General features: G+C 46.3%; 2 protein-coding genes across 7 annotated transcripts; both read left to right on the top strand.

Annotated features, from left to right (window-relative positions):
* Window positions 1–482: 482 nt before the first annotated feature.
* Window positions 483–16,087, top strand: LOC121584698 (FK506-binding protein 15). Of its 4 annotated transcripts, none has more exons than XM_041900747.2 (29): window positions 485–1,187; window positions 5,030–5,133; window positions 5,243–5,321; window positions 5,447–5,516; window positions 5,646–5,720; window positions 5,819–5,917; window positions 6,022–6,171; window positions 6,283–6,351; window positions 6,492–6,635; window positions 6,742–6,893; window positions 6,990–7,038; window positions 7,176–7,292; window positions 7,386–7,461; window positions 7,658–7,761; window positions 7,929–8,129; window positions 8,228–8,326; window positions 8,443–8,537; window positions 8,683–8,785; window positions 9,101–9,133; window positions 9,615–9,786; window positions 9,934–10,070; window positions 12,833–12,988; window positions 13,158–13,310; window positions 13,546–13,638; window positions 13,771–13,944; window positions 14,023–14,148; window positions 14,264–14,868; window positions 15,071–15,182; window positions 15,492–16,087. In XM_041900747.2, the coding sequence occupies exons 1-29, from the start codon at window positions 1,138–1,140 to the stop codon at window positions 15,564–15,566; spliced, it is 3,672 nt and encodes a 1,223-aa protein (XP_041756681.1). In that variant the 5' UTR covers window positions 485–1,137; the 3' UTR covers window positions 15,567–16,087. The 4 variants fall into 4 exon arrangements, with proteins under 4 accessions (XP_041756684.1, XP_041756681.1, XP_041756682.1 ...); XM_041900748.2 differs by having other exon boundaries at window positions 486–1,187; window positions 14,041–14,148; XM_041900750.2 differs by lacking the exon at window positions 15,071–15,182 and having other exon boundaries at window positions 483–1,187; window positions 15,492–15,584.
* Window positions 16,088–16,453: 366 nt separating this feature from the next.
* On the top strand, window positions 16,454–23,972 carry LOC121584121. Of its 3 annotated transcripts, none has more exons than XM_041899953.2 (11): window positions 16,454–16,680; window positions 17,034–17,199; window positions 17,751–17,925; window positions 18,074–18,146; window positions 18,331–18,449; window positions 18,630–18,696; window positions 18,829–19,020; window positions 22,399–22,609; window positions 22,832–22,995; window positions 23,105–23,213; window positions 23,539–23,972. In XM_041899953.2, exons 2-11 carry the CDS (start codon window positions 17,043–17,045, stop codon window positions 23,718–23,720), a joined length of 1,449 nt encoding a protein of 482 aa, XP_041755887.1. In that variant the 5' UTR covers window positions 16,454–16,680; window positions 17,034–17,042; the 3' UTR covers window positions 23,721–23,972. The 3 variants fall into 3 exon arrangements, with proteins under 3 accessions (XP_041755887.1, XP_041755885.1, XP_041755888.1); XM_041899951.2 differs by having other exon boundaries at window positions 18,829–19,176; XM_041899954.2 differs by lacking the exon at window positions 23,105–23,213 and having other exon boundaries at window positions 16,455–16,680; window positions 18,829–19,176; window positions 23,539–23,695.
* Window positions 23,973–26,601: the final 2,629 nt, after the last annotated feature.

The raw sequence follows: 26,601 nt of genomic DNA, 5'->3' as shown, positions 1-26,601 counted from the left end.
AGGTGACCTCGCCCAACTCATCAGGACCAATCAGAAGATCAGAACTACTAGATTCAACCTACTTCATTTTATTGTATAAAATGTCAGCACACAATGTTTTGGGGCTCTTCTGATAAACTCCCTACGAGTTTGACGAACGGGTCCGTGCACGCGATTCCAGATATCTTTACCTCTGAATAAACTGCCTTATATTATACAATTATCCACCTTGTCCAAAACTCTCTACTTGGTCTCCGTTCTCCAGTAAACTTGTTTTATCAACACAGGCGGTACTGGCGCCGGAAAACCCGCTCTCCCAGGTTCCCCCTGAGCCTGTGTAGGGATCAGATCTGTTTTATTTTTTTAACAGAAAAGTTGTTTGATTTAGTTTAGTGTATTTATTTTTGGGGGTCATTTTGTTTAATTTTTTAGACTCATGTTTCCATTCTGCACAGTAGGTGGCTACATGCACATTAAATTGTGCGATCGCCAATATACCATAGAAGAAGAAGAGCATCATGTCCACCATGGCTTGTGTTTATTCTGAAAGTCTAACATTGGACCTGCGTATAAAACAGAATTACAATGCTCAATTTGCAAAATTGTGTTGGACAACTGGTAGGTAGAGTGAGAAGACAACAGTTCATTGGTTTGCTAACAAGCTGGCAACGGTGAAATCAGTTAGATAACGTTAGCTAGCTACGCTACCAGTATAATCAAGTAGCTAACCTTGTTACTAAACGTTTCTTAGACTCGCTTTTCGACGCCGAAAACCCTTTACATTGTAGCCAACGTATGAGACATCATCTTCTATAACTGGTGTTGGAAGGGTGGCTCCCTTCACGTCTTTTTCCTCGATGTCTCAGCGCAAACATGTTGAATTGCTTTGTTTACCTTTTGAATTTGACGGAATTTACCCAGAGTGCAACGCGTTATTTACATTATGACGTAAAAGTGAAATCAGGCCATTTCCGGCCAGCACAATTCACAGCACCATGGATCAGGTGATATGTCAGCTGATGAGCAGAAGAACCAGGAAGAGAGATTGGGTGTCATAGCGTTGTTATTTCTCAAGAAGTATTATATTTATAAACCCAAGACACATCATAATATCTGAGAAACACATTATTATTGCTACACAAAGACAATACATTCAAAATGTTTGCCGCTGACGACGAGGATGGAGATTTTCTGTCGCCTACTGGAGGGTGAGTTTGCTTTCTTTCTGGTATTAGCCAGCTAGCCTATCTAGCTAAACTTTATTTTTTTATTTTTTTTTACATAAAACTGCTTATTTTGTAGCTATCTTGCTTGTTTGCTTTTTAGACACTGCCTGAATTGAAGTAGGCTAGGTTGTCATTTTCACAGAGCTAGCTACATAGTTACTGCACGCACTGACAAAAACTGCACCGATGCGATGGAAAATGGCTAGCTGCGAAATTATTTTGATTGACCCTGAAGCCTACTACAACCGAATTCACTACAACAATTTAAAATAGTCAAGCCCCTTCACACACACACACAGTCTGGTACATTTGACAGACTTGCGCGAGTCGGGCGCATGCCTTGCACGATATAAATCGAAAGAAAATGTGACCTAGCCTTGCTCTTCGCGCATCCTCAGTTAGAGCCTTGTGTTCTGAGACAGGCTTTGTCCTCCACCTCTCACCCAGAGACAGTAATGCATGGGATTTGCATGGACAGTGGGTGTCTTATGCAACTGATTCGGTCTCAGGTCACTGTATTTGCAACATCCTATGTTTAGGGTAGTTTGTGATTTCACCCAAATATGTTTTCCCTTTTGGCTGTGAGCCCAATTTCAGTTAAAAAATTGGTTTGGTACCAAAGTTGCTGGATGAATAGGTCTGCTATGTCTCATCTGAAGTTCATAACTATTCAATCACTTGTACAATGCATGCTAACTGCCAACTAGGGCCTGTGTTATTTGGTTCTCTAACATTTCCTGGATAGTGGGGCAATAGTTCCCTCGGCTAATATGATTTGGAGGAATAAAACTTGTCTGGGCCAGGAGCAGTGAAGGAGGGGGGAGGCTAGCGTTGTGGCTCCTAATTCCTCTCACATGCTGGTAGTTAGGGCCAGTAGGGCGAGGGCTGCCTGCTCCTTCAGATCAGCTCAGAAAACTGGACTGCAGATTGAGCCACAGCTCTTCCAGTGATATGGTGTCAAATCTGCCATGGAGGTGTGACTGCATTGGAGAACAAGACATTGGGGAAAGGAGAGGAGGGCATCACTAAGGGTGGCAACACTGAAACTCAGTGTGTTGTTGGGTGGCCCATGCCTGTTTTACAAGTGGCTAAACAGGCTACTCTTCACCACCAGTCGTCAGCAACAAAGACCCAGGCCTCAAGGTGCCCACCATGTCTTCTGCTCTGAGGGATAATGACTACCTGTGGAGGGAGATCCAAGGGTCAGTATGGCCCTGCCCTGGATGGAAACGTTCAAGTGAAATCTGATGATTTTCATCTTGATGATGAACATAGCATTCATTTTCCACTGGTGGTCTGTCGTCTGTCTGTGGCAGTTGAGGAAGGTTATGGGGCTTTTTATTATGTGAATTTGTGATATGGTTCTTATGATAGCAAGCATGTGAAATGTTCTTGTGATGTATTTACGCTTCAGTTATGGCAACATAATATTGTTAGAGATGATGGTGCAATACATGATGATGTAAGCTATTCTAGTGTGTAAGATTATTGTATTGTAGTAAGAGCTGCTGTGATAACCTACATTCGTGGTATTGTGTTTGTCATCTTTAATTCAACAACATGTTAAATGTGGACTTTTTAACATGAACATTGTAGAATGTTGACTTGACTTGTTGGAGGCAGTTGCTTTGGGATTCAGAAATCCTCAGTCTGTCAGATGAAAGGGCTCATAAGAGCAGCTTTTCTCTATTGTGTGGGCATGGGTCTTGATATACAGTGTGGTGGCTGTATCAACCAGGCATGGGGATTTTGTTCTCTCTGCTCAATATAAAATCAGGAACAGTAAGCAAGAAAATTGTTAACCATGAAACAGCAACAACTGAACTGCTGAGTTGATAGAATAGCTTTTGCTTTTTATCCAATCAGTTTTTTTTTGTCTCTATGGAACATAATATGGTGTGTTGATCTCTTTTGAACTTCACTTAGGAGAGAGCCTAGTAGGCCTACCTCATTACACCAATAGGGCTTTTGCAGATTATGGGCTTACAGAAATAACCTAAATAACACTTGCTCTATGTCCAGGTTCCCCAACTCGCGGCCCGTGGGTGATTTTATTTGGCCCCCCAAGTTTTCTGAGCAAAAAATATCCGTTTGGGCTTCTTGCGGTCAATTTGCAGTCTACAAATTATTTGTAATTACAGTGGATTCGGAAAGTATTCAGACCCCTTCACTTTTTCCACATTTTGTTTACGTTACAGCCTTATTCTAAAATGGATTATGTTGTTTTTATGATACCCCATTGACAAAGCAAAAACAGGTTTTAGAAATGTGTGCTAATTTATTCAAAATAAAAAAAACGGAAATAACATTTACATAAGTATTCAGACCCTTTACTCAGTACTTTGTTGAAGCACCTTTGGCAGCGATTACATCCTTGAGTCTTCTTCGGCATGACGCTACAAACCTGGCACACCTGTATTTGGGAAGTTTCTCCCATTCTTCTCTGCAGATCCTCTCAAGCTCTGTCAGGTTGGATGGGGAGCGTCGCTGCATAGCTATTTTCAAGTCTCTCAAGAGATGTTCGATCGGGTTCAAGTCCGGGCTCTGGCTGGGCCACTCAAGGACATTCAGAGACTTGTCCTGAAGGCACTCCTGCGTTGTCTTGGCTGTGTGCTTACGGTCGTTGTGCTGTTGGAAGGTGAACCTTCGCCCCAGTCTGAGGTCCTGAGCACTCTGGAGCAGATTTTCATCAAGGATCTCTCTGTACTTTGCTCCGTTCATCTTTCCCTCGATCCTGACTAGTCTCCCAGTCCCTGCCGCTGAAAAACATCCCCACAGCATGATGCTGCCACCACCATGCATGACCGTTGGGATGGTATTGGCTAGGTGATGAGCAGTGCATGGTTTCCTCGAGACAATACGTTTGGTATTCAGGCCAAAGAGTTCAATCTTGGTTTCATCAGACCAGAGAATCTTGTTCCTCATGGTCTGAGAGTTCCTTCGGTGCCTTTTGGCAAACTCCAAGCAGGCTGTCATGTGCCTTTTACTGAGGAGTGGCTTCCGTCTGGCCACTCTACCATAAAGGCCTGATTGGTGGAGTGCTGCAGAGATGGTTGTCCTTCTGGAAGGTTCTCCCATCTCCACAGAGGAACTCTGGAGGTCTGTCAGTGACCATCGGGTTCTTGTTCACCTCCCTGACCAAAGCCCTTCTCCCCCGATTGCTCAGTTTGGCCGCGTGGCCAGCTCTAGGAAGAGTCTTGGTGGTTCCAAACTTCTTCCATTTAAGAATGATGGAGGCCACTGTGTTCTTGGGGACCTTCAAAGCTGCAGAAATGTTTTGGTACCTTTCCCCAGATCTGTGCCTCGACACAATCCTGTCTCGGAGCTCTACGAACAATTCCTTCGACCTCATGGCTTGGTTTTTGCTCTGACATGCAATGTCAACTGTGGGACCATATATAGAGAGGTGCGTGCCTTTCCAAATCATGTCCAATCAATTGAATTTACCACAGGTGGACTTGTAGAAACATCTCAAGGATGATCAGTGCAAACCGGATGCACCTGAGCTCAATTTCGAGTCTCATAGCAAAGGGTCTGAATACTTATGTAAATAAGGTATTTCTGTTTTTTGTTTGTAATACATTGCAAATATTCCTAAACTTTTTTTTCGCTTTGTCATTATTGGGAATTGTGTGTAGATTGAGGAACAAAATGCATTTAATCAATTTTAGAATAAGGCTGTACTGTAACAAAATGTGGAAAAAGTGAAGGGGTCCGAATACTTTCCGAATGCACTGTATGTTCTGGCCCTTTGACCATCCGCTCAAGAAAAAATCAGCCCGTGGCTGAATCTAGTTGATGATCCCTGCGCTGTGTTATTTCAGGGCAAAGCTGGCATCACTTTTTGGACTGGACAAAGCACCAAGTCCGGGGAATGAATCCTTCCAATATACAGCCCCTAAACAGCCTAGGAAGACCTCGAATCAAGGTAAAAACATAATTTTAGCAATGGAAGGAAATATGACCAAAGTTAGGTTAATATGCTCAGGTGAAACTGAGATGTGTTTACTGACAATAGAGCATGTTTTAATTTCCAGGACCTCCTGCCCAGAAACACACTGCCCCTCCTGGTACTCCTGCGGTATTATTGGCCACAGCTATCCATGCTTTCAAATAGTGAGTATCTTTAAACTGTACAAATGACTTGAAATGCCACCCTGTTGATGTGACATCATGAGACCCATTCATTTGTTTTGAGTTCATGACTTACTCCATAACTGACGGTGCATATTTCTGTTTAGTCTTAACGGACAGTATCAGAAACAAGGAAAGCTTGGAGCTGCAGTCCTGGGTAACCACACAACCAAAGAGGTGCGAGCAGAGATGTTTTTTATTATTTTTTTAATGTACATTTTCATGAGACTTTGTCTCTTTGAACATGCTGATCATACACGTTTGCTACCAATGATCTAAAAGTTCCCTGTCCTGTTTTTTTCATAGTACAAACTCTTGCTGTACGCCAGTCAACAGAAACAAGTGACTGCGGCCAAGATTCATGTTGGGTTCGTCTTTACGGTGAGTTTGTGTCAGAAGAACCTGAGCAAGTGAAGAGAGAGCCAGTTGGCTTTACTTAAAGAATCTCAGCTCTTACTCTCTCCTATTGTCTCCTGCAGGTTCAGCCCAGCAACTACTGCACTTTTTATGACGACCAGCGTCAGAACTGGTCCCTGATGTTTGACACAGACAAAGCTGCCGTGGACTTTTGTAAAGAGGTGAAGGACAGCAGATGGACTCTGAGTTCGTTTAATTTCTTTGTGTAGAAAACATTTAATAGTGGTATAAAAGTGATTGAAATGGCTACTTGTCTTTGATTTAGGTATGTTTGGCAAAAGTGAACAGCGCCCCCTCCTTAGATATGGTGGTGGTGCAGGACCTGACACTAGGGGAGGGGCAGGGGGTTGAGAATGGAGACTCCCTGGAGGTGGCATACACAGGCTGGCTCCTGCAGAACCATGCCGTCGGACAGGTAAGATATGGCTGTGTTTGTTGTGCCATTAGAGATCAATGCTGTGTGCCGTCTTTGCCCTGGGATGTAGTGGTACAGCAGTAGTTTTGTAATATTCAACTATTGTTTCAGGTGTTTGACTCCAATCTGAACAAAGACAAGCTACTACGATTGAAACTTGGCGCTGGAAAAGTGATTAAGGTGAGTTATTTATGTCCTATGGGTGAATAATTTGGGTTGTATGGGCACAGCTTTTGTTCTAAATAAGAATAGTAGTGGCATTCCATTCCAGACATGTATGGTGAATTTACAGCTTCCTCTCTCTCCTCTCTAATTGCCAGGGCTGGGAGGAGGGCATGCTGGGTATGAGGAAGTCAGGCCGGCGTCTCATGGTGATACCCCCCAGTCTGGGATACGGCTCCCAAGGAGTGGCCAACCGCGTCCCAGCAGACTGCACACTTATCTTTGAGGCAGAGCTACGACGGGTAGGACGTCCAGCATCTTTCAAATGGGACTGTCCAATAACATTAAGCCAAAGTTCATATTTGATGAGTTTCTTTGTCTCCTCATGCCCTTCTGTTGTGTCCTCAGTTGAAGTTGGCGAAGGACAGCGTGTCTGACCGTGCCAGTGCTGGGTCTCGGGACTCTGCTGCCCCCTCACCTGCCCCCAGTGTGGAGAACCTGGGCCCGGACCTTCCGGCAGGGCCCGCTCAGCCCCCTTCTACAAGCCCCGGGAGACCAGGGTAAGAGCACAGGCTTTCCTGAACACACTCATAACCAACTCCCCCAGCTCATTTCTGTCTTTGTCCTTCTTTCATTGTTTTCACCTTCTTTTTCAGAGAAACACCACTTCGGGCAAAGTCAAATTCCATCAGTGAACAGTTGACAGTGAGTGCTTTCTCTCTCTTTCTCTTCTGAGTAACATTAGACTTTGATATACAACGGGCAAAGCTGACCTGTTAGTAACCCAAACCCTATCAGGCTGATGAGGTATAACCTACTCCTTAATCTTCCCATGGCTCCAGAATCCAGATGCCACCAAAGCCAAGCTGATCTCTCGCATGGCCAAGATGGGACAGCCCATGTTGCCCTTCATGGCAGGGCCCTCCTCCCAGCCAGACTCCAGCGACTCAGAGATGGAGGTGAGATGGAGGGTCCAAGGGATTGTATTTTCACATAGCTGCACAATATTAGCTGAGATAAAGATGCTAGACATAACCAGTGTCTTCCTTCAGGACTCCAGAGTGAAGGCGCGTCCTGCTGCTCCCTCTCCTGTGCAGATCTCCACTGCCCCCCAAGCGCCAGTGCAAGGTGAGCTCTCCTACAGCCTTTGCTGGAGTCATTACTCCATGTTTAGCTGTCCAATAGATGGGCCAATATCACTGTTTTTTAAGACCGATGTCTTGAATTAGACTCAGATCTGCTGTAAAGCTTTTCATGGTGTCGATGTTTGTTGCTGCCCTGGGATGTCATTTCTCAGTTTGTACATAATGTTTTTTTCCTACAGTGCTTTCCTACCCTCATGGGGCACCGCCCTCTGCCTTGATGCCTGTCGCTATGACAACTGCCGCTCCGCAGCCTGTGATGCCAGGCTCCGCCCATGCCTTTCAGGTGAGAATGACAAATGTCATCTTCATCGTTCAACTGTCAAACATTTAAACTAATTTCCATGCTATTTTGTATTGGCTGTAGAGCTGATTTAAAGGCTAACCTCCCTTCTAATGAATCTTCCTCCATTCTCTGTTGCGTCATTGAATCAGTCTTATGTTCTTTCATAGCCTTATGCCTACACACAGTCCTCTATGGCTCCATCTCAACTTCAACCAATGGGCCAGATTTACCCCACCCAGACAGTGCCGTACATGGGAGGCACTGGCGAGGTCACTTCCTTCCTCATGACTGAAGCTCGGCAGCACAACACTGAGATCCGATTGGCTGTTGGCAAAGTGGCCGATAAAGTGGACCAGTTGGCGTCAAAGGTCAGCAATATTATTAAGGGTATTTCTCTTTATCAGACATTTCCACCTCCAGTGTGACATCAGTTTTTCACTTATCATCGATCCTCATGTTTTGACAGGTTGACGACCTTCAGAGGCAAGGAGGCCACTCATTGGCTATGCCCAGTGTCACTATGGAAACATCCATGATTATGCACAACATCCAAAGAATCATTCAGGTATAGTCTGGTTGGGGGCGGGGGGTGTGAGGGATTTAATACCCTAATAATACTTTAGTGAAATATCTACATGGTTTTTTTTATTAGTTAAATCTCTCACTATATTTACTGTACAGGAAAATGAATCTTTAAAGAAGGATGTCTACGAGAAGAGCTCACGTGTAGAGGAGCAGAACCACAAGATTGGGGAGCTCATCAACCAGAACCAGAGGTAAGACACAGACATTGATGCAGAAGATAACATTGGTGGATCTGAAATGGCACCATATTCACATACCAATAGGGTGCTCTTTCGGACCCAGCCGTTGAGTTTCTCCACGTGTCCAGCCAGGCTTGTCTCTTTTGTTGTTGTCCAGGTACATGGAGCAGAGTAACCTGCTGATGGAGCAGAGGAATGACTCCCTGAAGTCATCCAGTGAACACAACCAGGCCCGGGTGCTGCAGGCCCAACAGGATAAGGTAGATCACAGCTCCACTGCAACGCCCACCCTACTGTACATCTGTATATACTGTCATCACCCTGCAAGGATGAACTAACCTTCTCTTATACTCACAGCTAGGGCAAATATGAGGTGTGATTATTTAATCCACAGCCATGGCTCATTATTCTCATGTGATTTAACGGCTCTATTACAGTATCTAACATGGCTTTAGGGATATTAGTGTTGTTTTTGTCTGGGGACTAGACTAACAGCCACTCTGCTGCAGCTCCTGGCTGTTTGTCCTGCTGTGTTCCTCTCAGGAACTTTAGTAGTGACTGCTCTCTCTTTCCAGCATGCTCTGCCTCAGGACCTGGGCTTGGGCCAGGTGAGCCTGTTAGCTCTCGCTCTACCTTCCTCCACTCATCCTCCTTCCTGTCCCCTTTTTGCTAACTTTTCATTAATTTTATTTTTCTTCAGCCCTTCTCATCATCAAACATCATAATTCACCAGTCATCTTCTTCCCACAGTGTCATGCTTACAGACTCCATGTCTCTCACTCATCATCACGTCCAGCCAATCCCCATCACCACTGTCCAGCCAATCCCCATCACCACTGTCCACTCTCACTGTCTATGGCTGTGTCCCAAAACTCTGAGATGGCCTCCTTTTCTCGTCGTCTTTCCTTCATGACCACTGGAAAAAGGACTGGACACTGACAGTTCCCAACATGTTGCTTTGTTTCCAGTCAGATTAGTGATCATAAAGGAAATCAGTTATTTTAGGTTATTGTGACAGCCTGTCTTTGGACTGTGTATTGTATAGACAGACAACATTGCTGACTAAAAGTACTTGTCTCTGTCTCTTAGGTGCGTCTGACAGAGGAGCTGGCCACGTGTACAGCGCGGGTGTCCCAGCTGCAGCAGGAGGCCACGTCTCACCAGCAGAGGGCTGCAGAGCTGCAGAGCAAACTGACCTCTGCCCTGCAGGACAGCGACACACACTGCACACACATCTCCTCCTTAGAGACCCAACTGGAAGGTTTGCAGTACTCTTACATAATTATGTGCTATAAACTGAATGTTTTTCTTTAACTTGGTTAGAAAGGTGTCAGTGAGTGTTTTATATGTGAGTGTGTTTATGTTGGTGTGAGACGGAGGAAGTGTCTCTAAAGGGGTGTTTGTGTAGAGCTGAAGGAGACGTCAGAGCGAGGCCAGGCCCAGTACCGTACAGAGAAGCAGAAACGCAAAGAGATGGAGCTCAGAGTGCATAACATGGAGGAGGAGCTGCAGGACCTGAAGACTGACAAAGAAAGTTTGGAACGAGTGAGTATGGCATACAGTGTCTGTGTTTGTTGGTCTGCCTTTTCTCTCAAGGCTGAGGGGCCGAACGTTATTCCAGGGTGCATTCTCAGAGCATGCGCAAATTAGCTGGCAGGCATATTCACAGTCATTTCCAACCTCTCCTTGTCCCAGTCTGTAATATCTTAAGATGACTACCATCATTCCTGTTCCTAAGAACTCTAAGGCTTCATGCCACAATGACTACTGCCCTGTAGCACTCACATCTGTAATCATGAAGTGCTTTGAGAAGCTGGTTATGGCACACTCTACGCAGACGACACCATTTTGTATACATCTGGCCCTTCATTGGACACTGTGTTAACAAACCTCCAAACGAGCTTCAATGCCATACAACAATCCTTCAGTAGCCTTCAACTGCTCTTAAACACTAGTAAAACTAAATGCATGCTTTTCAATCGAACGCTGCTAGCACCCGCCCACCCGACTAGAATCACCACTCTCGACGGGTCTGACCTAGAGTATGTGGACAACTACAAATATCTAGGTGTCTGGTTAGACTGTAAACTCAACTTCCAGACTCACATAAAGAATCTCCAATCCAAAGTTAAATCTAGAATCGGCTTCCTATTTCGCAACAAAGCCTCCTTCACTCATGCTGCCAAACATGCCCTCGTAAAACTGACTATCCTACCGATCCTTGACTTCGGCGATGTCATTTACAAAATAGCCTCCAACACTCTATCACAGTGCCATCCGTTTTGTCTCCAAAGCCCCATACACTACCCACCACTGTGACCTGTACGCTCTTGTTGGCTGGTCCTCACTACATGTTCGTCGTCAAACCCACTGGCTCCAGGCCATCTATAAATCACTGCTAGGCAAATCCCCGCCTTATCTTAGCTCATTGGTCACCATAGCAGCACCCACCCGTAGTCTGCGCTCCAGCAGGTATATCTCTCTGGTCATTCCCAAAGCCAACACCTCCTTTGGCCGCCATTCCTTCCAGTTCTCTGCTGCCAATGACTGGAACGAATTGCAAAAATCTCTGAAGCTGGAGACTCTTATCTCCCTCAATAACTTTAAGCATCAGTTGTCAGAGCACCTTACCGATCACTGCACCTGTACACAGCCCATCTGAAATTAGCCCACCCAACTACCTCATCCCTATATTGTTATTTATTTTGCTCTTTTGCACCCCAGTATCTCTATTTGCACATAATCTCTTGCACATCTAGCATTCCAGTGTTAATACTATTGTAATTATTCTGCACTATAGCCTATTTATTGCCTTACCTCCATAACTTGCTACATTTGCACACACTGTATATATATTTTCTGTTGTATTTCTGACTTTATGTTTTTTTTTTTTTACCCCATATGTAACTCTGTGTTGTTTTTATTGCACTACTTTGCTTTATCTTGGCCAGGTCGCAGTTGTAAATGAGAACCTGTTCTCAACTGGCTTACCTGGTTAAATAAAGGTGAAATACAAAAAATAAAAAAAAATAAACATCAACTCCACCATCCCAGCCACCCTAGACCCACTCCAACTTGCATACCGCCCTAACAGATCCATAGACGACACAATCTCAACTGCACTCCACACTGTCCTTACCCACCTAGATAAGAGGAAGACCCATGTGAGAATGCTGTTCATTGACTACAACTCAGCATTCAACACCATAGTCCCCTCCAAGCTCGTCACCAAGTTTAGGACTCTGAGACTGAACACCTCGCTCTGCAACTGGATCCTGGACTTCCTGACAGGCCGACCCCAGGTGGTGAGGGTCACCCCCTGCCACGCTGACCCTCAACACAGGGGCCACACAGGGGTCTGTGCTTAGTTCCCTCCTGTACTCCCTGTTCATCCACGACTGCGTGGCCACACACGACTCCAACACCATCATCAAGTTTGCTGACGACAAGACGGTGGTAGGTCACCGGTGACGATGAGACAGCCTACAGGGAGGAGGTCAGTGACCTGGCAGTGTGGTGAGAGCATCTTGACTGGCTGCATCACTGCTTGGTATGGCAACAGTACCGCACTCGATCGACTGGCGCTACAGAAGGTGGTGCGGACGGCCCAGTACATTACTAGGGCCGAACTCCCTGCCATCCAGGACCTCTATATCAGGCGGTGTGAAAGGAAGGCCCAGCCTCCCAAGCCATAGACTATTCTCTCTGCTTCTGCATGGAAAGTGGTACCGGTGCATCAAGTCTGACACCAACAGGCTCCTGAACAGCTTCTATCCCCGAGCCATAAGACTGCTAAATAGCTAACAGGATGGCTACATGGACTATCTGAGTTGACCCTTGTATTGTATTTTTTATTTTTGCACTGTCTATATGCACACCAACACACACTGACACTCCAACACACACACACAACTTGCACACACATTTATACTGACTCTACACACACTCGCATACAATCATAATTTACGCTGCTGCTGCTACTCTGTTTATCTTATATCATGATGCCCAGTCATCTTACCTCTATACATATCTACCTCTATCACTCTAGTATCCCTGCACATTGTAAATATGGTATTGTAACTAACCCTGTTTAAACATTAATATTTAGCCTCCAACGCTTATGTCGATGTGCGTGGGGCTATCAGACATCTCTGGTAGAAATTGCCCAAAGGCACAGATCTAGGATCAGCTTACAGATCTCAGCTCTCTTCAATCCTAAACCATAACCTTTACCATTAGAGTGGGAAAATGACCTAAAACTGACATTAGATTGGTGTCTAAGGGTAGCTTCATCTTTCTTCTCTTAGACACTGTCGGACAGGAAGAGGAAGTGGCAGGCGGAGAGGCAGCGGTGTGATGAGGAAATGGAGGAGCTGAGGAGGAGCAGCCAGCAGGACATGGACAGTCTGAAGACCCAGCTCCGGAAGGCCAGGACCAGCACTGGCCAGGCAGCCTCAGAACAGGTACTGTACAGGGTGTAGTAATATTGTCTATGGGGAGAGGGTGATGATAACACAAATATTTACACAGCTCAATCTCCTTTTGGAGATGTTTATTTTAATTTGAATGAAGAGTAATTGTGTGTGCCTGACTGTGCTTGTGTGCTTATATTTTTGCGTGTGTTTGTTCCAGCTAGCCCAGCTGCAAGCAGAGCTGGAGGAGGAGTGGAAGGGGAAGTGTGAGCAGGCGTTGGCCTCTGCCCAGGAGCAGCAGGGGCGTCAGATGGCCGAACTGGCAGAGCAAAAGGACACACTGGAGCAGGGACTGACCCAGCTACAGGAAAAGGTCAACAGCCTAACCCATATTTTACCGTACACAAAGCTTTCTCTCTCCTGACGCCCCTTTGGACTCCTGAGTTAATACATAGTTTTATATTGTGTGGCTAAGGGGGGATTTGTTAATGTTGTTATACAACAATGGAATTACATAAGTATAAGGCTGTGAAATGACTTATTGTGTAGCTTAATCTGCGAGAGTCTAGTGGTGCGGAAACCTAACTAGTTCCTTCTCATTCTACCAGTTCTCATCTCTGAAGCAGTCCAGGGACTCAGAGGAGCAGTGCTTGCTACAGCAGCAGGGACAGGACGAGGAGCTGCAGGTCCTACAAGAAAAGGTACTGGTGTGTTTACATTTTAGTATGGCATTAGCAGCTAACTCTCTCCATATCATTATGAAGTCCTCTTTCTCACACACTCACATTCTCTCTCTCTTTTCTCTTGTTCTCTCTTTCTCTCCTCTCTTTCAGTATTCAGGCCTGCAGGAGCAGTCATCAGCTATGAAGCAGAAGCTTGAGGGGCGAGTGGCTGAGCTGGAAAGGAGGCTGGCAGAGCAAGGGGGCCAAGAGGACACTGCAGGACGGGACACTGCAGGACAGGACACTGCAGGACGGGACACTGCAGGACAGGACACTGCAGGGGAGGTGAGAGGGACACAGAGACATGTTTTCATTGTGAGAGCTGAGTGTCTTTCTTACCTGTACTTCATGGTTTGACCCTAGCCCTGTGTGCCCTGGCAGGTGAAGCGTGTGATGAACGGAGTGTTCCACTCTCTGAGGGGGGAGTTTGACCTACACGAGACCTACACAGGCAGTGCTGTGCTCAGTGTAATCGTCAACACCATAAAGGTACTGCATCTCTGCACGACAATTATCAAAACTGTTCTCTTATTACTGTGTTATTCACAATGGAGATGGACTGAAAGGGATTTGGGTGAATTAATGTTGGTCTTTGACCCTTCAGAGTGTTACTTTGCAACTGCTCAATGGTACTGAGAGACCTTCGTCCCATCGGAGGGAAGAGGAGGAGGAGGAGGAGGAGGTGGTGGAGGACAGTGATGTGAGGCATAGAGAGGAGAGACCACCACATGATGTCCATGTGAATGGGGAGGAAGAGGAGGAGCAGAGGACAGAGCCAGAGCAGCCTAGTGAGGCCGTTGGGCAGAGGGAGGGAGACCCCAGAGATGTGCAGAAGAGGTCTCACCTGGAGGCAGTACCAGAGACCGAGAAGCCGACTAAGGTGGAGCTAGAGGCAGACATCTACACAGATCCAGAGCACCAATCACACTCAACTCAGCCACGACCAACATCTCCCCAGCCACAGGGAGATAACACCACCGAGGCTTCGGAACCCACTGACATAAACCCTGAGGAGAATCTGCCCTCTGAGATGGGACCGAAAACTCAGTCAGAAGGTGACATAAGTACCCCAGAGGTGAAGAAAGTGAGTGTGACTATTGAGGGTCCCATGGGTGAACTGGAAATAACTAGCCCCAAAGCCACCGGTCCTCCAACCCAGCCCCCACCTCCACCAAGCCCTCTGCATGATAGTCCTGGGAAAGTAACAAGGTGAGTTCTATAGAGAGACCACTGAACTACACAACCCAGGCTCATTTAATTTAGCCTTATCTATGTTCATAATAATAAGTCTGTTGTCCCTTGCTAATATGCATGAATTCCTGCACTTCTCTCGGCCTTCTATCCCCCCCCTCGCTCTCCCTCCTTGCTCTACTCTTATGTCCATTCTCACTCGTGTGTTCTATTCTCTCAGTCTGACTGAGGGAGTAGGAGAGGAAAATGGGAAGGAGACATTTTTCCAGAGCACAGCCCCAACCAAACCCCCACCACCACCCACTGAGGAGGAGGAGGAGGAGGATGAGCTGGTGAGGAAGGATCAGTAGAGCCACACCAGTTCTCTCAGATTTCTAAACACTGCTTCTGTTCCCCTTGTTTGTCAGTAAAGCCTAAGTTTGTCTGTTACGCGGCCTACTGAATAGTACATCAGGTAACATTAAGCTGGTTTCAAGATAGAATTCAGTGGCAGGATCCTCTGCTGTTGAATGTGTATGACAGGAATTTGTTCTGAATTACTTAATTCATTTCCAAACAGTCTCAGTTAAGTGTTTTGTGGTTGGTCAGCGTAGGATTACTGAACACTCACATTTGATATACTTTTTCCCATGTTTTCTCAGAGCTTGAAGGGGCGACCTCCCCCAGCCCCTCTGTTTGGTGATGAAGAGGATGAAGATCTTGACTGGCTGGGCTGAGCAACAACTGAAGTGATAGGTCTTATGAGTCTTAAACGCCCTCCTCTAGAGATATGATTTCCACTGTCCTAGAAGAGACTATACTTGGAAGGACATGTAGTGAACTCAGTCTCTGTTTGAGATAATGCAACTCTGAGTGAGAAGGACGTCCTGTCAGACTGCCCTGAACACTGCGGTTAAAGATCTGTGTGCTGTGTTGATCTGTAGGGCTGACCTGATTGCTGTTGCCTGAAAGCCCCCCCGAAAATGCAATCAAAGTCAATCCATCTCTTGTTAGTCCTGTAATTTGTTGTCTTCATTGTGTCTTCAAGACAAATGATGCTCTAGGGTCTTTTAAATACTGTAGCTCAGATGTTAATTTATCTGATTTGATTTAAAATGTATGTTTGCTTGTTGTCAAGGGTTACAAGGCTGTCATGTATTAATGAGGAGGGCTTGCTGCTTCAAGAACATCTAACTTTTACACATTTTTGCTGACTGAGATTCATTCCAGAAAATAAAAGACATAGAATACGTGGACACCTTTTTTTCCTTCAAATTGTTCTTTTATTGTATTTCCATAAGATATTGCACCAGAGAGATTTCTGCATCATTTTGGAATGACATCCATAATCAAACCAAGGACCTGCAATCATTGAATGCTGATACCGCTAGCCTATAGCATGCTTACTGCAATTAAAACATTTAAAAAACACATTGACAAAACTGGATCATAATTTGGTGTTGACATATTTACCATAACACCATATAATAAAGTATGCCTAGAATGAGTCATGAGTATGGAAGGCTGTGCAGAGCATCCTCCAAAAGAGGATGGGTATGGTTATGAAAAGAAAATGTATGCACTCACTAACTAAGTCGCTCTGGATAAGAGCGTCTGCTAAATGACTAAAAATGTAAAAGAATGTTGTAAAAACAACTTTGACCAGCAGGTGGAGAACGAGATATAGTATGGACGTGTCTCATCGTTGCTTGGCAACGCAAGTTCTGAAAGTTGGTTCTTCTTGGTTAGCTAGCTAGCGGAGTTGTTTAATAGCTACATTTATTTTTCTCTGGCTAAATTAGCCTAGCCTATTTTTTTTCCCATTCAGTTATCTAGGGTGCCCTACACGAGGTACGTATGCGTTGCACTCCGATGGGGTTTCTGCTCAATAACTATTGCGGAGTTAACCTTACTGTATAAATGGCTGGGTAGCTAAAGTAAGTTTCTCTCTTTTAAAAAAAATAAGTGGTTTCCTTCCAATGAATGAGAAACAGAGAGGACAAGGCCGGGGGCTTCTCCAAAAATGTTAGCAGCTCTGTTATAATATTCACAATAGCATATTAGCTACATAGAACCGATGTAGCGAGCTATTATTGGGAATGCATTCTAAGTGGTATGCTAGAATGGACATTGGATAATAGCTAACAGTAGTGTGTAGTACGTGTACTACAGGACTAGCTAAATGATTGCGCTCACTCACTCAGGTATAGTCCATGGGCAGCCTTGCCAGTGAGGTTTTGGATGAGGCCCACTGTTTCTGGGCGATGTGCCCTCATCCTTGCTGCTGGGAGTCGGAGCAGCGCATTGCCAAAGGCAAACCACACTACATAAAGCCCAGAACATCAGATAGGGGCAGAGCCACTGTAGATGGTAGGCAGTCAAGTATTGCAATTCAATTTCTCTCCTCTCTCGCTTTCAAACACACACAGCAGTACTGCAAAATGCATTGAACAGCTGCTGGCTCAAATGGGCCAAATGTTAAAGTGGGTTAACAGCAGAGGTGTGGACTCGAGTCATGTGACTTGGACTCGAGTCAGACTCGAGTCATGAATTTGATGACTTCAGACTCGACTCGACAAAATGTACAAAGACTTGCAACTCGACTTGGACTTTAACATCAATGACTCGTGACTTGACTTGGACTTGCGCCTTATGACTCGAGAAGACTTGCTACGAGGACTTGTAATGACTTGCAAAGGCTTGCTAAGAGGACTTGAAATGACTCGAAACTAAAATGTAGGACTTTGGACTCGACTTGAGACTTGATGGCTTTGACTTTTGACTCGACTTGGGACTTGCCTCATCTTTGACTCGACTTGACTCGGGACTCGAGGGCAAAGACTTGAGACTTACTTGTGACTTGCATAACAATGACTTTGTCCCACCTCTGGTTAACAGTGCTGTTCTTTCTGTTTTATCAGTGGAAGAGTTTCCAACCCTTAGTGTGGTTAATGTATCGGAGTGGACTGAAGGCCGAAAGACCCCTAAAGTGAAGTTGCTCTATAAGACACTTAGCAAGGAGAAATTTGCCACAGATGCTTCTCTAACTCTTCTCTCCAGCCAGTCACAAGCCCACCAGCAGGAGCATAACACAAGGTTAGTAATAGCCTAATCAAAGTCAATATAGTATATTGCCATTGGCCATTCAGTATACTGGAACAGAAAACAGAGTTATCAATTCTAGTTGAAGTTTAAACAATGGATTTGCATAGGGGTCCTCCTACTCTCTAATTCTTCTTTGCAGTGCAGCTCTTCACGTTCCAGGGTTAAACTCTGTTGACCATAGTCCTCGTAATAAACAACACAAGGAAGTAAAGGTTTGTCACAGTTACACATAGAGACATTATGCCTAAAGTCAGACGCAAGGCTTGCTGACTTTGTCTTACACCCTTCGTTGAAAACCAAAGATGGAGTTTTTGTAGGCTATACTTTTCCATGGTGAGTAATATTGATTGGAGTATAGCTGATCCAGTGTAATGTCTGTTGTGGGTGTTATTGCAGCTCAGCACAGCCCAGATCAATCAGTTGGCCAGCTGCTCCAGTGCATCATGGGGCTCTGGCTCCCTAGTGATGTGGGTACCCAATCCCCAACACATCCCTCAGTGCCAAGCCCGAAACAGGTCACTTGATTTATTGTATTTGATGTAGATTGTATCTTAATTTTTCATCATACTCAGTCACCTTATGTTGTACTTTTTATGTTATTGGCCTAGACCTTAGAAATGTGCATCATTTGATTACCACATAACCTTTTTAGACATTAAACTTGGCAGATATGCACATTGCCTTTTTGATCACAGGCCTAAATCTCCCCATGTACCTGTCAAGGAGCTCACTTGCCTTCCGTCCTTAAAAACCTCCAAAATTGTGAGTACCATATTTTCACGGCTTTCATAAATTGTATGTGGCAGGTTATTTGTCTTTGTATTACATTAGTGTTAATGAATAGGCCTATTTCGTTAAGCAGTTACATATTCTCATCTTTATTGTATATTATAGAACAGAAATAAGTCCAAGAATGTGCGGAAGATGGTGCCATTCCAGCTGACACCATTGACATCAAAGCCGAGAAGTGAGCATGGGTTGGGCTCCCCTGTGTCACAGCAAACTGTCCACCCAACAGACCTTGCCCTGGCCAAGCCTGACACAGACACTGACCCCCAGAGGGAGGAGGAGGAGGCCCAGACCCAGGTTCAAACCAGCCCACACCCTCCCCCAGCACCCAGGGTCCCAAGTGCTTTCCTCCTCAGGAACAAGCCTGTGGTGTTCCACAGTGTCAGGGAGAGGGTACTGAGGAGACACACCCAGCAGGACCTCTCAACATACATGTACAAACTGGACAGCAAGGTCACTCATACTATCATACTACTGCCCCATGACATTCTCTTTCTAAATAATGATTCTCTGAATAATTCTCTGACTGATCATTAAAAGGCCTGTCTCCAGTGCTGTTTGAGTGAAATATAATTAATTTACATGTAACCAACAGGCATGAAGCATGTTGCTGCCTCTCAATCCATATTCATCTGGCTTGCTGAGTGGTTGAGAGAGGGGGAAACCCTGCTTTGGCTCCACAGTGAGGGAGAGTCACGGGAGAGTGAGACTGGGCACTGGTTCTGGAGATGCAGGCCATGATAGCTCCTATTACACTGAGCTTTTCTGGCTAGATTTATAACTAAGTGTTTATTTTCTGTTTTCAGCATCTCATGTAGGGAGTGGTCAGTAGTCACGTACTTCCTTGAACAGCCAAGCTTTAGTCCAGGAAGAATGGAACAAATTCCTGCTCAGCTGTTGATAAACAAATGAATTAAATAATTTAAACTTAACTGAATGTCACGCCCTGACTCAAGGGACTCGTATTTGTTGAGTCAGGGTGTGTATTTTCTGTGTTGTGTTTTGTTAGGTTGATTTTCTATGTTGGATCTAGTATGTATAGATCTATGTTGGCCTGTGTGGTTCCCAATCAGAGGCAGCTGTGGCTCGTTGTCTCTGATTGGGGACCATACTTAGGCAGCCTTTTGGCACCTGTTAGTTGTGGGATCTTATTCCGTGTAAGGTATGTTGTGTGTATGCTACCTTGGACTTCACGTTTCGTTTGTTGTTTTGTCGTGGTGTTTATTCGTTAAATAAAGATGTATGCTTATCACGCTGCGCCTTGGTCCTTCTCGTCTATAAATGATCGTGACAGAAGATCCCACCAAATGAGGACCAAGCAGCGTGTCCAGGAGCAGACAGCCTGGACCTGGGAGGAGATCCTGGACGGTAAGGGATCCTGGACTTGGGAGGAGATTCAGGCCGGGATGGATCGCCGTCCTTGGGAGGAGACAGTGGAGGCGCGATATAGAGAGGAGCAGCGGCAACGCGGAAGGCGCCGGCCGAGGAAGAAGCCCGAGAGACAGCCCCAAGAAAATGTTGGGGGGCTAAAGGGTGGTTGGCGGAGCCTAGAGGTAGAGCAGAGCCAACTCCCCGTACTCACGCGAGGAGGAGTGTGACTGGGCAGGCTCCGTGTTATGCGGAGCTACGTACTGTGTCGCCAGTGTTCCGGCACAGTCCTGTACGTCCTGTGCTAGCACCACGCACGTGTCGTGCGAAGATGGGCATTCAGCCAGGACGGGGTGTGCCGGCTCAACGCTCCTGGTCTCCAGTACGCCTCCTCGGTCCCGCATATCCTGCGCCTGTTCTACGAGCTGTATCGTCAGTGCGCGTGCACAGCCCAGTGCGTCCTGTGCCAGCGTTCCGCATGTGTAGTGCGAAAGTGGGCAGCCAGCCAGGACGGGTTGTGCCAGCTCTCCGCTCCAGACCTCCAGTCCGCCTTCGTAGTCCGGTCCGGCCTGTTCCTGCTCCTCGCATCAAGCCAGTGGTGCGCGTCGCCAGCCCGGTCCGGCCTGTTCCTGTCCCTCGCACCAAGCCAGTGGTGCGTGTCGCCAGCCCGGTCCGGCCTGTTCCTGTCCCTCGCACCAAGCCAGTGGTGCGCGTCGCCAGCCCGGTCCGGCCTGTTCCTGCTCCCCGCACCAAGCCAGTGGTGCGCGTCGCCAGCCCGGTCCGGCCTGTTCCTGTCCCTCGCACCAAGCCAGTGGTGCGCGTCGCCAGCCCGGTCCGGCCTGTTCCTGTCCCTCGCACCAAGCCAGTGGTGCGCGTCGCCGGCCCGGCCTGTTCCTGTCCCTCGCACCAAGCCAGTGGTACGCGTCGCCAGCCCTGCCCGGCCTGTTCCTGTCCCTCGCACCAAGCCAGTGGTGCGCGTCGCCAGCCCGGCCTGTTCCTGCTCCCCGCACCAGGCCAGTGGTGCGCGTCGCCAGTCCGGTCCGGCCCGTTCCTGCTCCCCGCACCAAGCCAGTGGTGCGTGTGTCCAGTCCGGCACGGCCCGTGCCTGTTCCACCGGTGCCTGGTCCGGCACCGGTCAGCTGCTCCACTCCGGAGCAATCCGCTCCACCGGGTCCATCCAACTCCGGTCAGCGGATCCACTCCGGAGCCAGAGTAGTCCGCTCCACCGGTGCCCAGTTCAGCTCCGGTCAGCTGCTCCACTCCGGAGCCAGAGCAATCCGCTCCACCGGGGTCTAGTCCAGCTCCGGTCAGCGGCTCCACTCCGGAGCCAGAGCAGTCCGCTCCACCGGTGCCTGATCCAGCTCCGGTCAGCCGCTCCACTCCGGAGCCAGAGCAGTTCGCTCCACCGTCGTCGGGTCCAGCTCCAGTCAGCGGTTCCAGTCCAGACCCAGACGTCAGCCCCTCTCCAGGTTCGGGGTCTCCCACACCAAGGTCCAGACAAGGCTTGGTACGTCGTGGGAGGAAGGAGAGGGGAAGCAGCGCGCCGAGGTCCAGACCAGACCAGGGGCGCAACAGGGAGGTGGAGAGTAAGTGGTGGTCACGCCCGGAGCCGGATCCGCCTCCGAGGCGGAATGCCCACCCGGCCCCTACCCTGTTATGTTTATGTGGCGCGGTCGGAGTCCGCACCTTTGGGGGGGGGGGTTACTGTCACACCCTGACTCAAGGGACTCGTATTTGTTGAGTCAGGGTGTGTATTTTCTGTGTTGTGTTTTGTTAGGTTGATTTTCTATGTTGGATCTAGTATGTATAGATCTATGTTGGCCTGTGTGGTTCCCAATCAGAGGCAGCTGTGGCTCGTTGTCTCTGATTGGGGACCATACTTAGGCAGCCTTTTGGCACCTGTTAGTTGTGGGATCTTGTTCCGTGTAAGGTATGTTGTGTGTATGCTACCGTGGACTTCACGTTTCGTTTGTTGTTTTGTCGTGGTGTTTATTCGTTAAATAAACATGTATGCTTATCACGCTGCGCCTTGGTCCTTCTCGTCTATAAACGATCGTGACACTGAATTAGTGCCAAATACACTGTCTGGGATGTATTCTACTTGTTGTAGACAACACTTGTCTATTGTAATGTCCTGTTGGTGTGTGGAAATGAAGCGAGGAACCGCTAGTTTAGTCAATGAAATAAACAAATGTTTGTAGTGTGTTACACTTGAATAAGGCAAATCTGGCAACTCACATTGTTGTTTTGTTTGAAGTTTTTTATCTCCATTTCCTTTTTCTTCTCTCTTCATGGCTCTTACTCTAGACTGGAGGGGATGGCATTGACTGGGATAGTCTGAGAAGACAGACCTATCTGTGGAGGAAGCACAACGTTCCACCCAACTGTGACAGAGAGAAGCCATTTCCCCCAGAGGACATGACTGTCTGTCAGACAGGCCAGCAGTGGAACAGCTTTGGTTTCTATCCCATCCCAAAGGCCATGCTCCATCACGACCCCAGGAGCCCTCTGTCCAAAGGTAACACACTGGAGCTCTAGGCTGCGTATTGTATGCAAGCCAGGAGGCTGTGTGCCATGATGTCACAAAGAGACTTAAAGATTTGTAGATTTGACATTGAATGGATCAAGGTGATCAAAGAACTGCTAATTTGTAACAAACTTGTATATGTTTGTTGGTGTGATGCCAATAGAGAGAAAGATTGCGAAGAATGTTGTTGAGGAAAATGTGTGTGTATTGCAGGTCCTGCTGTGTGGCACTGCCTGGACTGTGTGGATAGGATGTGGTGTGGCCATGGTGGTGGTCCACTGGCCTCCATATCCAAGTGCCATAATTCATTGGTGTCAAACAGTTCCTTCAAGTTCTGTAGCAGATCCAACCTCAGCTGTCAAAACCCCTTGCACCAAGTAAGTGTCTGACTCTACACCTCTCAAATCTAGCCAACACACTCAGCGTGAACCAATCAAAACCAAAATTCAGCCCTGCATTTGAAACTGATCTGACATGTTCTCTAAGCTCCTAGATAGAGATGACCTAAGTGATGTGGAGCCAGGCAACAAGGGCACCATTGCTCCTCACAACTCCATGATGTACCTTCAGGACACAGCTTCACACCACAGATTTGGTCATTATATCAACACCGAATAGGATGGTTCTCCGTTTTTAACGTTTATATTTGTAGCTCAGCTGGTAGAGCACGGCACATGTAACGCCAGGGTAGTGGGTTCGATCCCCGGGACTACCCATACACAAAAAAAAATGTATGCATGCATGACTGTAAGTCGTTTTGGATAAAAGCGTCTGCTAAATGGCATATTATATTATTATTATTATTGTATCATCATTTATCTGCTACTTTTTAAAATGTATGTACATTTGTACATCAGAAGTGTCCATATATGCTATATATTCTCATAGATAATTTTTCTAATCTCAATGTGATTCCACAGACAGTCAAGGAGAGGATCATGAATTTGGCCTATGCCCAGGGAGAGATACTGAAGAAGGTCTAGGAGCCTTAGAGAGGACAGGGAGGAGCTCTGAGGACAAAGGCCACAGGTCTTCAGGGTCCCAGCCATCCCCTCCAACCTCTAGCGTCAACTCCGATACCAATGGCGATGGTAAACCTTGAAAAGGAAGAGACAGACACTGAATGATCCAGGACTAAGATCCAGGAGTAAATGTACTCATCAGGCCTGTGAACATTCATATATTTCATCCAGAGCTATCCTTCTGCTTTATATAAATACATCTGGTAGCTTGCTTTTTTTTTTCATGTCAAAGTATAGCCTAACATGGTAACATAACAATACACACTAAGTGTACAAAACATTAAGGACACCTGCTCTTTCCATGACATAGACTGATCAGGTGAATCCAGGTGAAAGCTATGATTCCTTATTGATGTCACTTGTTAAATCCACTTCAATCAGTGTAGATGAAGGGGAGGAGACAGATTAAAGAAGGATTGTAAAGCCTTGAGACAATTGAGACATGGATTGTGTATGTGTGCCATTCAGAAGGTGAATGGGCAAGACAAAATATTTAAGTGCCTTTGAATGGGGTATGGTAGTAGGTGCCAGGCGCAACGGTTTGTGTCAAGAACTGCAACACTGCTGGGTTTTTCACGCTCAACAGTTTTGTGTGTATCAAGAATGGTCCACCACCCAAAGGACATCCAGCCAACTTGACACAGCTGTGGGAAGCATTGGAGACAATATGGGCCAGCATCCCTGTGGAACGCTTTCGACACGTTGTAGAGTCCATGCCCCAACGAAGTGAGGCTGTTCTGAGGGCAAAAGCGGGGGTGCAACTCAATATTAGGAAGGTGTCCTTAATGTTTTGTACACTCAGTGTATGTTAACTTACATGATTTCTACAGGCCTTATCCTTATTCAACAATAAATCAACAATCCTTATTCAACTATGTCATGATTCAGTATTTGATTATTTGACATTAGTCAGCTTCATGGCAGCCTTGTGTATCAGGATTCTAGGTTCTTCTCACCGCAGGGTTTAAATGGAGTCCACCACCTTCATGGTTATGAGAGGGCACCAGGTGTCACTGTAGAGTCATTGAGGAAATTCCCAATTTGGCTCTGTTTCGATCAGTAGGGGGCCAATGCCAACCTCTAAATATTTCACTTCAAAACATAGTTAAAATGTGTTTTTATTGTGATAAAATCCTCTACAAAAGATAACTTGGTTCCACACATTTTGTGAGCCCTGTCACAACCGTGGCTACTCTCCGTCCAGCAGCCCAAATATATACATTCGCCATGACAAGTGAAAGAAGGGGCTCTGGGGTTGGATCACATCACAGGGCTAGGCCTATGGTTCAGTTCAGTTTGTTTATGGAATAGTTGATCCCTTCAACTCTCCAGCTGTGCTCATTTCCGCTCTCTGTCCTTGGCCTAATTATGACTGCAGCAGCAGACAGTGGTTGGTAATGTAGCAGAGGATATCAAGGCCAGCGTTGGGTGCAGGAGGTTAGGCTAGCTATGCTACCGCTAGTGGAGTAGACGCCCAGGAGAGGTTTCCTGCTGCTCTGCCAGGTGCTCCTCCTATGAAGGCCTCACAGTAACAGTACTTATTAAGCACTGACTCTCACTGTAACAAAGCTAGGTTGAGGAAAGAACTGGCTGAACTGAACCTGTCTGATGCCCTCTTTTACTTACATTCTCTCTAAAAGGCAAGGTTTTTAAAGCAGAAAGTACTACATGAACAAGTTATAATAGTGATGTGTTCAACAGGTTTCTCTCTTACTCCCTTAACCCCAGAGCATCTCCTATCAGGGAAAGGCCTCTTTTTGTGGCTTATACATTATTGTATAGATTTGATTTTTTATGTTTTCCTATCGTAAAGGTCCTGTTTGATTTCATTCATCAGACCTCACCAGGGTATAAAGAAGCCATTGATTAGGAATGACCTCAAGTAAGTTGAATGTCAGAGCAAATAAACTGGCCTATTTTTAGGTGGCATAACACTGAATATTGGTCATTAGGTATTAGTGCCTGCTGCAAGCTGCTGGATAAACTAATTATCTAACTACTTAAAGAAAGTATTGCTTAATGCTCTGAACTATGATAGTGAAGTGTGAATATCCAGTGCCCAGTCAGTCACAGTAAGCTTTATGTGTTTGTGTCACCATCCCTGTTGGATAACCTTGGAACTTTCTGTTTACATTTCTTAGCGAAAAAAAATTCCCCTCTGAATCATAGGCACCACTGTGTAATGGTGCCACACAGCCCGCCCCCTCTCGCCTCCCCACTAACAGGACACTCTCTGTCAGGCAGCTACACCAGCAGCTCTCCCACTAAAGTCTCTTTAAAATGCAAGTTTGTTCATTTTTTGTGTACTTAGTTTAATATGCAGTGTGCAGCTTAAGAACCCTCAGATTCACTGGAGCAAAAAAGCAGTGTCAGTAGGTATTGTTGCCTTGGCCCATAATCTGTTTGTCTGTCCTCACAATCCAAAAATTAAATCAGAGTATTTTCAATTGATGTAGGCTATAAGTAGCCACAGTGGATTAGGTAAAAGGGAGGATTCATTTTGTGTGTGTGTAGGTGGTCTGGATTCTCAGTTAGAGTAGATGGTTTATAATGAATGTCTTGTCACAGCCTAGTAGTTCTGTCCTGGGGTTCTATTTATTTTTCAATGCATTGCATTTGTAATGTGCCTGGCTGTCATGCAATTATTCCAAAACTCATAACCATGTGTAGGTGGGTGTGCTTCACAATATCAGATGATTCAGCAGTAGTTTTGGGTTACAGCATGGGCTGACTGATTACAGTGGGCATGCATACCTCTCCTCTCTCAGAGAAGGTGGGTGTGTCTGTCTCTTACACCTGCTCATGTCAGTCAGCCACACAATGTACAGGTTATTGCAGTGCTGTAGAGAGCTCTGCTGAGGGGGTCTCTTCTCCTGGCTGCTTTCATCACTCCTATTAGGCTGGGTGAAGGAATGCACAGGCCACGGGTTCCCTCTGCGCTGCTGCTTGGGCAGCCGCCAG

This window comes from Coregonus clupeaformis, chromosome 16 (genome assembly GCF_020615455.1).
Source record: "Coregonus clupeaformis isolate EN_2021a chromosome 16, ASM2061545v1, whole genome shotgun sequence".
NCBI classification, from domain to species: domain Eukaryota; kingdom Metazoa; phylum Chordata; class Actinopteri; order Salmoniformes; family Salmonidae; genus Coregonus; species Coregonus clupeaformis.
The sequence above is the reverse complement of the archived record's forward strand: the minus strand, read 5'-3'. Positions and strand labels throughout refer to the sequence as shown.

Bases quoted from the DNA above. Each gene is read 5' to 3' on its own strand.
- LOC121584698 (XM_041900747.2), top strand. From the start codon at position 1,138: ATGTTTGCCGCTGACGACGAGGATGGAGATTTTCTGTCGCCTACTGGA. The intron at 6,636-6,741 runs GTAGGACGTCCA...TTGTGTCCTCAG, and splicing joins TTGAGGCAGAGCTACGACGG to TTGAAGTTGGCGAAGGACAG. The intron at 7,462-7,657 runs GTGAGCTCTCCT...TTTTTCCTACAG, and splicing joins CCCCCAAGCGCCAGTGCAAG to TGCTTTCCTACCCTCATGGG.
- LOC121584121 (XM_041899951.2), top strand. From the start codon at position 17,043: ATGGGCAGCCTTGCCAGTGAGGTTTTGGATGAGGCCCACTGTTTCTGG. The intron at 17,926-18,073 runs GTTAGTAATAGC...TCTTCTTTGCAG, and splicing joins CAGCAGGAGCATAACACAAG to TGCAGCTCTTCACGTTCCAG. The intron at 19,177-22,398 runs GTCACTCATACT...CTCTTACTCTAG, and splicing joins TGTACAAACTGGACAGCAAG to ACTGGAGGGGATGGCATTGA.